The following is a 13593-nucleotide window of genomic DNA, read 5'->3' on the forward strand; positions in this document are numbered from 1 at the left end:
ATTTCTAGCATTTCTTGAAGGTAACTATTTTCTTGACTCTTTTTTTAAGGACTAGGGTTTTTGATTAGTATACCTTGGTTTTATTTTTTGTTTTGTTTCATATTATTTTTCTCCTAATTCCCTTGATTATCTTCTCTTCTTTCCCTAACGGTCAAATTCTACTATTCTCTCTTTCACTCTTCCTTTTATTCTTTACTACTATTCTGTCTCATCCTCTCTCTTAATTATTACATCCTACATGTCTGCATTCTCTTCACCTTTTGAAATAGTAAACCCTTTTTGTAAACATAATATCTGTGACCATGAACCAAAATTTCAAGAAACAATGGATAACTTCTATACCATTTCTGTTTATATTGCCAGCTAACATTGAGGTGCCAAAAAAGGAAATAAATATTTAGTTTAATGCTGAATATTGATTGCATTGCTTGTTATTATTATTTGTCTTCCTCTAATGTATTAGAAAACTTCAGGAACACTATAAATTCACAGGGTAGAAGCTCTGCCACATCGGATTCTTATTGATAAATGGGTAGACATACAAACAGCTCAAAAAGCAAGGGAACAACAACCCATCCCCCCAAAATAAAAATACCTCATTAACAATCCAATGAGATCACAGTGGAGGAAATATCAGAGAAGGAATTTAGAAAGTTCATAGTTAAACTGATATGTGAAGTAAAAGATGAAATAAGGAGTGAAATCAGAGAGAAAAATCCAAAAAGTGAAAGATCTCTTCAATAAGGAGATAGAAATCCTAAAGAAGAATCAATTGGAAATTCTCAAAATGAAGGAATCAGTAAATCAAATTAAAAACTCAGTGGAGGGGCTGGGGTTGTGGTTCAGCAGTAGAGTGCTTTCCTAGCACATGCAAGGGTGTTGATTCAATCCTTAGCACCACATAAAAAAAAAGGAATTGTATCTAACTACAATGAAAACAAAATTTTAATTAAAAACATCAATGGAAAGCATCACTAGCAGACTAAACTATTTAGAAGATAGAGTTTCAGGCAATGAAGAAAAAATATATAATCTGGAAAATAAAGTTGACCATGGAAAAAAGACGCTAAGTGACCATGCAACAGAAATTTCAAGAAACATTGGATAACATGAAAAAGAGCATCAAGATTTATCAGAATGGATGAAAGCTTAGAAATAAACCAATGAAGAAATATCACAAAATTTCCCAGACCTTAAGAATGAAATGGAAAATCAAATACAGGAGGGTTACAGGACTCCAAACATACAAAATTACAACAGAACAAGGCACATCATTATAAAAATGCCCAACCTACAGAATAAGGATAAAATTTTAAAGACTGCTAGAGAAAAATAACAAGTCACATTCAGAGGGAAAACAGTCCAGATATCAGCTGATTTCTCAGTCCAGACCCTAAAAGGTAGGAGGCCTTAGAATTACATATACCAAGCCCTCAAAGAAAATGGATGCCAACTAAGAATACTATATCCAGCAAAATTAAGCTTCAGATTTGATGATGAAATAAAAACATTCCAAGATAAACAAAAGTTAAAAAGAATTCACAACTGGAAAGCCTGCACTACAGAACATATTCAATAAAATATTTCATAAAGAAGAAATGAAAAATAAAATTGAAAACTAGAAAATGGAGAAACTACACTAAAAGAGTAGTTAACCAAAGAAGAAATTAATTGAAATTAAAAACCAGAAATAAAATGGCAGAAATAAATATTATTTCTCAATAGTAGCATTGAATATAAATGGCCAAAATTCATCAATCAAAAGTCATAGATGAGCTAATTGCATTAAAAAACAAGACCATCATCATGCTGTCTCCAAGAGACTCACCTCATAGGCAGAGACTAAAGGTAAAAAGGTGGGGAAAAAAAACATATCATTCCCTTGGATTTCGTGAACAAGCAGGGGTTTCTATCCTCATATCAGATAAAGTGGGCTTTAAGCCAAAGTTAATCAGAAAGGCCAAAGAAGGTTGTTTCATACTGCCTATGGGGATTATACATCAGCAAGATATAACAATCATAAATTTTTATGCCCCAAACAATGGAGCATTTATGTACATCAAACAAACCCTTCTCAATTTCAAGAATCAAATAGACCACAACATAGTACTATTGAATGACTTTAACACTCCTCTATCATGACTGGATTGATTGTCCAAACAAAAACTAACCAAAGAAGATACAGAACTAAAAAATATGATTAATAAAATAGACCTAACAGACATATATAGAATATTTCATTCATCAATGAATGAATACACTTTCTTCTCAGCAGTACACAGATCATTTTCTAAAATAGACCACATCTTAGGCCACAGAACAATGCTTAGCAAATACAAAAAAAAAAAAAGAGAGAGATAATACCCTTGGGTTCTATCAGATTATAATGGAATGAAATTAGAAATCAATGATATAATAAAAAAATAGTAGCTACTCTAACATCTGGAGACTAAATAATGTGTTACTTAATGATTAATGCATAGCAGAAGAAATCAGGGATGAAATTAAAAAAATACTTAGAGGTAAATCAGAATGGCAACAAAACATCAAAATCTCTGGCACACTATGAATGTGGTTCTAAGAGGAAAGATCATAGCATTGAGCTCATTCATAAAAAAAAAAAAAAAAGAAATTGAAAGTCACCAAATAAATAACCTAACATTATATCTCAAGGCCCTGGAAAAGACCAAATCAACACTAAAAGCAGTAGAAGACAGGAAATAATTAAAATCAGAGACAAAATCAAGGAAATTAAAATTTAAAAAATGCAAAAATATCAACAAAACAAAAAATTGGTTCTTTTAAAAAATAAACAAATTGATAAGCCCTTATCCATGCTAATCAAGAGAAAGAGGAAAAAACTCAAATTTCTAAAATTTGTGAAGAAAAGGGAAATATCACCACAGATACCAGTGAAATAGAGGATAATCAGAAACTATTTTGGAAATTTATACTCCAATATGTTGAATAGAAGTGGTGAAAGAGGGAATCCTTGTCTTGTTCCAGTTTTTACAGGTAATGCTTTCAGTTTTTCTCCATTTAGAATAATGTTGGGGGGCTGGGGATGTGGCTCAAGTGGTAGCGCACTCGCCTGGCATGCGTGCGGCCCGGGTTCAATCCTCAGCATCACATACAAACAAAGATGTTGTGTCCGCCAAATACTAAAAAATAAATATTAAAATTCTCTCTCTCTCTCCCTCTCTCTCACTCTTTCTTTAAAAAAAAAAAAAGAATAATGTTGGCCTTGAGTTTAATGTGTATACCTTTTACAATATTGAGGTGTTTTCCTACTATCCCTAGTTTTTTTAGTATTTTGAACCCAAATGGATTCTGTATTTTGTCAAATGCTTTTTAATACATCTACTCAGGTAATCATTTGATTCTTGTCTTAAGTCTGTTGATGTGGTGGATTACATTTATTGATTTCCATATGCATTTCTAGAATGAAACCTGCTTGGACATGGTACAGTTCAAGAATGTTTAGAATGTTTTATATGCGATTACCAGTATTTTATTAAGAATTTTTACATCTATGTTCATCAACATAGTCCTTGAAACTCTAGCCAGGGCAATTAGGCAAAAGTATGAAATTAAAGGGATACAGTAGAAAAAAAAAAAAAGAACTCAAACTATCCCTGTTTATTAACAACTTGAATCCTATAAACTTTATCAGAAAACTTCTAAAACTCATAAATGAATTCAGCGAAGTAGCAGGGTATGAAATTGACACCCATAAATCAGTTGTGTTCCTATACACCAATGATGAATCAGCTGAAAGAGAAATTAAGAAAATCATCCCATTCACAGTAGCCTCAAAAAAAAAGAAAAAAAAAAACAAAAACCTGGGAATCAGTCTTAACAAAAGAGATGAAAGACCTGTACAATGAAAATTACAGAACACTAAAGAAAGAAATTGAAAACCTTAAAAGATAGAAAGACTTCTCATGTTCTGAGATAGGCAAAATAGTATAATCAAAATGGCCATACTACTACCACAAGTGCTATACAGATTTAATGCAATTCCTATTTAAATCACAGTGAAGTTCTTCATAGCAATAGAGAAAGCAATCATTAATTCATTTGGAAAAATAAAAGCCCCAGAATAAACAAAACAATCCTTAGTGAGAAAATTGAAGCTGGAGGCATAATAATACCAGACCTTAAATTATACTACCAAGCTATAGTAACTAAAGCAGCATGGTATTGGTACCAAAACAGACATGAAGACCAATGGAACAGAATAGAAGACACAGATACAAACCCACATAAATACAGTCATCTCATACTAGACAGAGGCACCATAAACCTACATTGGAGAAAAGACAGCCTCTTCAACAAATGGTGCTGGAAAATTGGAAATTCATATGTAGCAGAATGAAACTGAACCCCTGTCTCTCACCCTGCACAAAACTCAAAGTGGATCAAGACTTAGGCATTAGATCAGAAACCCTGCATCTACTAGAAGAAAATGTAGGCCCAACACTCCATCATGTCAGCTTAGGAACTGACTTCCTCAGCAAGACTCCTAAAGCACAAGAAGTAAAATCAAGAGTCAATAAATGGGATAGTATCAAACTAAAAAGCTGCTTCACAGCAAAGGAAACAATCAGTATTGTGAGGAGAGAGCCTACAGATTGGGAAAAAATCTTTGCCACCTGTACCTCAGATAGAGCATTCATCTCCTAGATATATAAAAATCTCAAAAAAAAAAAAAAAAACCCACAAATAGCCCAATCAACAAATGGCAAAGGATTAAACACACTTCAAAAGGAATACAATGGTCTATATGCAAATGGTCAGCAAATATATGAAAATTTTCAACATCTCTAACAATTAGGAAAATTCAGATCAAATTTTGAGATTTTTGTCTCACTTGAGTGTGGGGAGCCATTCTCACACGTGACTGGGCAACTCCCGGTTTGGGTCTGAGGCGCTCTGGCTAAACTGTGTCGGAGCTTTCCCGGCCCCCTCCTGGTGCGAGAGCCTGTCCGTGTGGGGGTGTGACTGACCACTGACCCCGGGGGGGCCAATCACTGACCCTGACCTTGGAGTGCGGCCCCCCTCAACCTTCATTGGATGGAATTCTCCCCTGAATTTCTTGTTCCCCAGTAAAAGGCTACTCCCTGGTGTGCTCCCTCTCTCTCTCTCCTGCTAGCCCTGAGTAATCCTTGCTGCCCTACCGGGTGGTTCGAGGTGGGAACCAGAGTGGGGAGCTGTCTCGGACCTGGCCATAGAAAAAGGTAACTGAGTCTGTGTGTTTTATTTAGATCTCGCTAGGTAACTTTTATGCCAAGAACCTCATTAATGAAACCAGTGCACTGGTCGCATGGTGTAATTGGCGCCCAACGTGGGGCATTCTAGATTAGCTAGATTGAGTGGGAGTGCGCTATAAAGATAAAGATAAAGGAAGTGGTGACAATTTAGAGTCACAAAAGTACCTGGAGATATTGAAAGAAAGAGACGTTAAATTAATTAAAATGGGAAATTCAACTTCTACGGATAAGGAAATGTATCTGACTATTTTAGACAGTATAATTAATCAGAAAGGAAAACAGATAAAGAAAACTCAGTTTTTACAATTCTTAAAGATTGTAGGTGAATATTGTCCTTGGTTTTGTGAACAAGAGTCTCCAAATTTACTTACTTGGGAGAAATTAGGAAGGAAGTTACAAAAAGTTTGTCTTTCTAATGAATTACTTGGAGGCATAGAGAATATTCAAAAAATTTGGACGGCTCTGGAAGTTTGTCTTCTTGAATATATGGGCCAGAGTTCGTGGTCCCCTGAAGACCTATTAAAAGGCATTCAGAGAGCTATTAGGTCTATTCAAATGGAAAATCTGCCTGAGGCTAAGTTAATTCCCTTTCCCTTGAGCCATTTAAAAACAAAGGCTCTAGGGGCTAAACCAAAGGTTAAAAATGTGACTTTAAACTTGCAGGATCAGGCTAGCCCGCAGGGAGATTATAGAGAGGAAGGTCATAGAGGAGAAACCTCTGCAGTCCTAGAAAGTCCTCCGGAAGAGGTAGGGGATCTTCCTGGAGAGGAAAATCTGGAAGAGATTCTTAGAGGGGCACAGAGTTCTTCTCTGCCACATGGCTTAGAAACCCAATTTCAAAATGGCGACAGCACAGAGTCTACCCATGACTCGCAGTCCAAGGGAGAAGAATCAGATGTTGAAATTCAGGACTTACAGAGAAATTTTAACAGGCTGCGTTTAACACCGCCTGCCCAGGCTATTTGAATTTGGCCATTACCTGCTAAAAGGACAAAATTTAACAGGTACTCTGAATTAACAATGACTTTTCTTACCCCATTCCAGCGAGGTATTAAGAAGGCTCAAGAATCAGGGGAAGATGCTAGTGGTTTTCAACTTTTTCCAGTTTTTGAGCAAGTTAATGAGCAAGATCAGAGAGTTAGAATTCATACTGTAATCCCATTTAAAACCACTAAGGAACTAAAAAGTGCATGTGAGACGTATGGTCCGAATTAGCCTTTTGTACAGAGCCTGATAGATAATATTTGCTTGCAGCCCCTTCCTCCTAGTGATTGGATTTCTTTAGCTAGATCTTGCTTGAGTGAGGGAAATTTCTTACACAAACCTCCGGTCGGCCCTCCCCCCTGGCCGAGAATGAGGAAGTAGGTGGTCGCTCAATGTGACGTCATCTTTAATTTTACCGAGCAGTTTCCGTACATACCCTTAATGATTTTCAAAAGCTAGTAGGAGATATTAATTGGCTGAGGCCATCCTTAAAACTAACTACTTCTGAGTTAAGTTCTTTATTTCAGATATTACAAGGAAATCCTTCTCCAACCTCTCCACGTCAGCTGACCTTAGAAGCTAAAAAAGCTTTTAGGAGAGTTGAACATGCAATTAAAAATGCACAGCTTACTAGAGTTGATCCTAAAGAAATAGTGTATTTATTAATATTTCCAACTGAGCATACCCCAACAGGAGCCATATGGCAAAGATTAGGAGTTGTTGAGTGGATTTATTTATCCCACTCCCCTCAAAAAACATTAATTCCTTTTCATGATTCCATAGCTCAATTAGTAATTAAGGGCAGAACTAGGATTTTACAATTAATTGGATCTGAGCCTGATATCGTAATTATTCCGTTTTCTGTTCAACAGACTAATTGGCTTTTTCAAACTTCTAGCTCATGGCAGATAGCTTTTGCTGATTTTCCTGGCCAGATAGATAGCCATTATCCTCGTGATAAGATTATACAATTTGCATCATTAACGTCACTTATTTTTCCAAAGATTGTACATGCACATCCTATAGATGAAACTTTATCGGTGTTCACTGGTGGTTCTAGCTCAGGTAAAGCAGGTTTTTATAGTCGTGTTCACACAGAGGTAATACAAACTTCTTATACTTCTGCCCAAAGAGCAGAGCTTCAAGCTATGATTTGTGCCTTAAATCACTTTTCAAATGAGCCTATTAATATTTATTCTGACAGCTTATATGCAGTCGGAGTTACTAAAAATATTGAAACTTCAGTTATTGGGTATACTTCATCACAAGAGTTATTTGACGTAAAAAAATTAATATTACCATAGAACAAGCTCGTCAAATTGTAAGCCAATGCCCTAAGTGTGTTATTTACAATCCATCTTTACCATCAGGGGTGAATCCCCGTGGATTAAAACCAAATCAAATATGGCAAATGGATGTAACTCATATTCCTCAATTTGGTAAGCAATGTTATGTACATGTCATAGTGGACACTTATTCTAGATATATTTTTGCCACAGCAACATGTAATTTCTCATTACCTAGCAGCTTTTTCTGTTTTAGGGCGCCCTATGCAGATCAAAACAGATAATGCTCCAGCTTATGTAAGCTCTTCTTTTCAACAATTTTGCCGAGAGTTTCAAATTAATCATAAAACAGGAATTCTTTATAACCCCCAAGGTTAAGCCATTGTGGAACGAGCTCATTTATCTATTAAGCTTCAATTACAAAAATTAAAGGGGGGGAATAGGGTTATGACTCCCCAAAATAGCCTCAATCATGCTTTGTTTGTTTTAAATTTTTTAAACTGTGATGCAGAAGGTCACACTGCTGCTGAGAGGCAAATGTTTCCCTCAGTAACAGGCCCTTTAGGCAGAGTTTTGTGGATTTACAGACTGGTCAATGGAAAGGCCCAGACCCAGTGATTACGTGGGGCAGAGGTCATGCTTGTATTTTCCCAGAAGGTGCTTTTCATCTTATTTGGGTGCCTGAACGTGCTATCAGACATGGAAGAGATAGAACCCAGATTCAAGCGACTGAAGATCGACCCGGAGGAACCCCTATCCAAAAGGAAGAGATATCGGAAAAAGATGAAGAAAGACCAGATTGACCCAGCTGAAAAGCTGATTTCATGGGAAGACGTGAAGAAGCTAACAACACAGGCTTCCCGAATACTTCGACTCCTAGGGAAGAACAGGACCCCAGTGATGATGGTAGCAACAGTAATTGCCCTGCTGGGCTGTCAGGTAAAGGGGAACCAGACAGACACTTACTGGACATATTTCCCAGATCCACCCCTGGTACACCCAGCTGTGTGGACTGGAGAATCTATTCCAGTATTTACTAATGACTCATTCATGATGGGAGGATTTACAGATACTCATATTACTCCCAATCATGTGACTAGATTTAATTATTCTGGCTACAGTGCCCAATTACCTTTGTGTTGGTCACACGATAAACATACTAGCTGTCTGAAAGTATCATTCGAGGAAAAGACAGCGATTGGTAGCCCTAGACTGACAAATAATTCTAATTATGGAGACTTAAAACCTTATACTAGATCAATAATTAAGATGGGACTTTCCCATAACAAACCAGTCATTTCTGCAAAACCTCCACAGATACCCCACTGTCCAAATAGTTCTACAATTGAGATTGGCACCTTTCCTAGATGGATGGATTGTGTAAATACTTTTCCTGTACAACATAAGGTGTCTAAAGATAGTGGGTATATTTTAGACTGGTCTCCAAAAATTGATGAGACAATCACGAAGAAATTCTGCTATGACACCTGCAGGATTTGTTAGTAATATTTTGACTTATAGTGAAAGTGGTGTTCAAAAGGATGTTTGGCGTTTAATTGCTGCCTCAGAATTCTTACATTTTACAGACAAGCCTTTACCAAAATTTGTTGGCAAGAACTGTAAAGAGGGATCTTGCTATGGCTTACGAGCCTGTGTCCAGTCTCCTTATGTTTTAATTATTGGAAATGTAAAAGTTAAATGGATGGATGACAGATATATTGTTACTTGTAATAAATGTAACTTAACCAATTGTATTACTAGGTATAATGGAGGAAAAGGAGTGCTCATACTTCATCAGCCCTCTTTCGTTTTATTACCTGCTAATATTTCAGAGCCATGGTATGCTGATACTGGTTTACAAGTCTTGCAGCAAATTCATGCCCAGCTAGCAAGACCTAAACGTGCTATTGGAATTATAATTGTTGGTGTTTTGGTGCTAGTTTCTTTTATTGCCTCCACTGTCTCTGCATCTCTGACATTGTCTCAAAATATTCAGCATACAAAATTTCTTAATAATTTAGCTCAAAATACTTCCAAGGCTCGGCGTAATCAAGTAAATATTGATGAAAGGATTGAGACTAAATTAAACGCCTTAGAGGCGACTGTTATAGACATAGGTAATGGACTTTCAGCTTTAAAATTTAAAGAAAGGCTTAAATGCCATGCAAATTATAAATATGTGTGTGTTACAGCTGCCAAGTACAATGCTTCTCTCTGGGATTGGGAGAAGGTTACTCAACCATAAAAAAGAATGACTTTATGACATTTGCCTGAAAATGGATAAAGATTGAATCCACAAAGATTTAATGTACTTTCTGATATGTTTATGGTAATCCACAACAAGGGAGGAGGGAGGGAAAGAATAGAAGTTCAGTAGATTAAACAAATGAGGATGCAGGGAAGGGAGTGGGAACAGGAAAAGGAAAGACAAGAGGAATGAATTTGGCTTTCCTGTGTGCTCGTATAAATACACCACAGTGAATCTCCACATTGTGTACAATCACAAGACTGGAATCCTAATTAGAATAAGATGTACTCCATATTTATATAAATATGTTGAAATACATCATCATCTATAACTAAAAATAACAAATTTTTAAAAAAGCTGTAAAGTAATGTATCAAACAGTGGTGAGAAGGTTTTCCAAGATGGGAAGGAGATGTTGTGGTGACAGAAAATAGATCTATCATATACGGAGAACTCATTTTGTTTCATTCACAGGCGTCATGGATCAGGCAATACACCTTTCCAAATCCCTAGGATTAGAATGTAGGGGTTGCACAGCTAGGCAAATGTTGTACCACTGAGCTATACCTCCAGCTCTGTCTCTAATATTAAGACACCCCCCGCCCCGACTTCCTCACAAGCAGCTGTGTCCTAAGTCTTGGCAGGATCTTAAGCACCAGCTGTATACCCTATTGCAAGTCACATAGGCTCTCTACACCTCAGTTTTCTCATTAGAAAAATGGGGTTAATAGTAGTAATTACCTCATAGTGCTTCTATGAGATAATGTATACAAAGAGATTAGTTTGCTGCTTAGCTACTGGTCAGGGGAAGTATCTCTGGTGTGTTTTGAGTCTGGTCCATGTGATTAATGATGTCACAATGCCCTACTAGACTCCGACTTCTCCATTAGGGAGTTGCGGATCCTTTGGAGCCAAGGAATGGAACTGACATGCAAGATTTCTATCAACTGAAGGTTTCATGAGCACGCTCCTTTGCCAAGATCTTGGTGAATAGTCTCTCATTGTGCGATTATATTTTAGAAATTATTTTCCTTTTTATCATGATTGTACTTGGCTGGATGCTTTTTGTTGGACTTGCATGTTACATGGGCACATTTCCAGAGTTTGTGGTAAGTAAAGACTTTATGTGTAAATCCTTGGTAGCCACCTCTCGCTCTGCCTCACACTTCCATCTGGAATTTCTGACCAAATTGGAGAGAGCTGAGGTCTCACCACTAATTAGAAATCAGGATATGATGGGAACAAAGTTAGTTTCCCAGGCTCCTCCTCATCTCATTGGGACACTCTTAAGTCCTTTTTTGTTTCCCCTTCTTTCTTGAAATGTATAAGGGGTCTGCTGGAGACAGTGCCTAGCTTCTGGATTTTAAGACAAGTAGATCATGAGTTGCTGGTAGGAATGGGGACCATAAGGACTTGGGGGACCATTCAGCAGTGCTTCCAGTCACCACCCAGAGTTACTTACCTACAAGGCCAACAAGCAGAGCCATCTTGACCTTTAAATTTCTTTCTGACTCAGCCTCCACCTCTAAAGTGGAAACAGAAGTGGCCTATTCGCGAGAGCAAGGCACGCCGGAGGAGCCGGGCTTTGGAGGAAGATCTGTCACTGTAAGTAGGTGGTCAGATTTGTTGGGCTGGGTTTCCAGAGAACTCTAGCACTGGAGTCTCCTCGGAGAGAGTTTGATCTCCTGGAAAATAGAGTAAACCATGGAAGGGGGGAGATGATTTGAGGTGTATGGTGGGGAAAGAGGACTTGGGGAATACTATGAGGCCAAAATTCAGGTATAAGTATCCTTTTGTTTTGTTGTGATTTTTTGCTATTCTGGAGATAGAATCCAGGCCTTTGACATACTAGGCAAGTACTCTGCCACTGAGCTACATCCCAGACCTATAGGTAGTGCTCTTGAAGATGATTCCCATTTATTTATTTTCTCCTCACAAATACTGTACTATCTTGTACCAATTCACCCCTCCTCCCTTCCTTCCTCATTTTTTGCTTCATGCTCCCTTCCCTTTCCTTCCCTTCCTCACCCCTCCCCTCCCCTCTTCTTCCTTCCTTCCTTAGGATCAAACCCAGGGATGCCCTTTTTATTTTATTTTTGAGATAGTGTCTCACTAAGTTTCTGAGGCTAGCCTCAATCTTGCTGTTCTACTGCCTCAGTCTCCTGAATTTCTGGGATTACCAGCATGCACCACTGTGCCTAGCTTGTACCAACATTTTAAACCACCTTTTTGGCAGATCATAAAACTAGAGAATATGAACTTGAGTTCAAGTTCTAACTTTGCCACTTATTAGCTATGTGACCTTGGGGAAGTTTAATTTCCTTGAACCTCAGTTTCATCATCTGTAAAATGGGAGATATCTCAGTATCTTAACTATTTTTGTAAAAATTACATATGGGAATTCATGTAAGGTATTTAATGCAAAACCAGACAATTAACATTTAGTAAAATACTAACTTAACAACTAAGTAAAATAATGAATTAGTAAACAAAGATTTACTGATGATAGTGTCCTCAGGCATTTACCCAAGGCCAGCTCAATGATGAGGGTAGGATTCAAGCCTAGGGGCCTCTCATATTCATTCCACTAGACCAGACTGCCTACAGAAAATATTAAATGGACATATCACTTTCAGCAAACCATCTCCTAGGTTTCTTGCATCCTATTGTTTGTTTTTTTTTGTTGTTGTTGTTGTTGTTTTATTTTTTTTATGCCTCTCAAGAGTGGTTCCATTGTTAGGTAAACTTAACTCTTTGTAGTCTTATTATCCTGATCACACAGGAGCAGTGTTTTTGGAAGCCCCCTGCACCTTTTTTTTTTTTTTTTTTTTAAGAAGGAAGAGGTGTCAAGCCCTAATCTTAGGTATGTTAAGAGCAGGACACTTGGTGATTGGTTTTTCTTGTTGTTGTTGGTTTTTTGCTTGTTTATTTTGTTTTTTAATCCATCTGCCCCAGGATTTCCAAGAGAGCATTGGCCCAAAGAAGTCAGACCTTTGTGAGGAGCGTGGGGATGTGGATGGAAGAACTGAAAACATATTTAGCTGAGACATTGCCACATTGTGCAATCCTGACCAAATCACTTAAACAATCTATGCCTATTTCTTCAGCTGTGAAATGAACATAATAGTCCATCTTTCTTGTCTTCTTTTCCCACGGTAGTTGTAAGGTTTATGCTGCATGATGAAAATTGCATTTCACAAAATGCAAGAACTTTCCTTTTTGAACAGCCTAACAATAGCATTAAAGTTAATTGCTCATAGTATACCTAACCAGTTAATTCCCTCAATAAATCCAGGATGGTTTTGTTTTGTTTTTTTTGAATAGCGATTTTTTTTTGTATCAGATTGTTTAAAGCCACTAGTTATATATTTTAGTATGCAATGAGTTGTTATTAAGGATGTGATATTACTGAGATCCTAAACAGTCACTAGAGTATAAGGGCCCTTTTGATAAGGTTTCTTTAGCTCCAACATATGTGACATCCTGGCCAACCATCCCATAGCTGTGCACTATGATTTTTTTTTCCCTAGTGTCACAGGGGCTGATGTCACAATTGGTATCTGAGCCCTGCCCCCCAAAATGGCCATGGAGAGCCATTTTAGTTTAGAGTAGACCCCAGAGACCCTCAACCAGGAGCTGTCATGCTGGGCCATCCATCCTCTAGTCTCTAATGAAGACAGCCCAGTTCCCAGAACTCAGGGAATAGAACACTACCTTCCAGAACCACCCATTTCCCTAGGCACACACCACCAGCTGAGCAAGAAGCCCCACAATGATCGTTGTCTTATGGTTGCTTCTCATTG

At 37.5% G+C, this 13593-nt stretch overlaps 1 protein-coding gene across 4 annotated transcripts in view; it reads left to right on the forward strand.

The window, feature by feature from the left end:
- The window catches only part of Misfa (mitochondrial sheath formation associated), a 75434-nt gene that overhangs the window by 58609 nt on the left and 3232 nt on the right, over window positions 1–13593 (forward strand). For 3 of the 4 annotated variants that reach the window (XR_013090416.2, XR_013090415.2, XR_013090417.2), the window contains one exon: window positions 11307–11393. Coding sequence is in view for 1 of the 4 variants with exons in the window: in XM_076846983.2 (XP_076703098.1) it covers window positions 10831–10899; window positions 11307–11395 (158 nt within the window). In the remaining 3 variants the exon portion in view is untranslated. Of the gene's footprint in view, window positions 1–10830; window positions 10900–11306; window positions 11396–13593 lie in introns of those variants that run through there. The other variant, XM_076846983.2, reaches the window with a different exon arrangement.

The sequence above is a fragment of the Callospermophilus lateralis genome, chromosome 2, assembly GCF_048772815.1.
Source record: "Callospermophilus lateralis isolate mCalLat2 chromosome 2, mCalLat2.hap1, whole genome shotgun sequence".
Lineage (NCBI taxonomy): Eukaryota > Metazoa > Chordata > Mammalia > Rodentia > Sciuridae > Callospermophilus > Callospermophilus lateralis.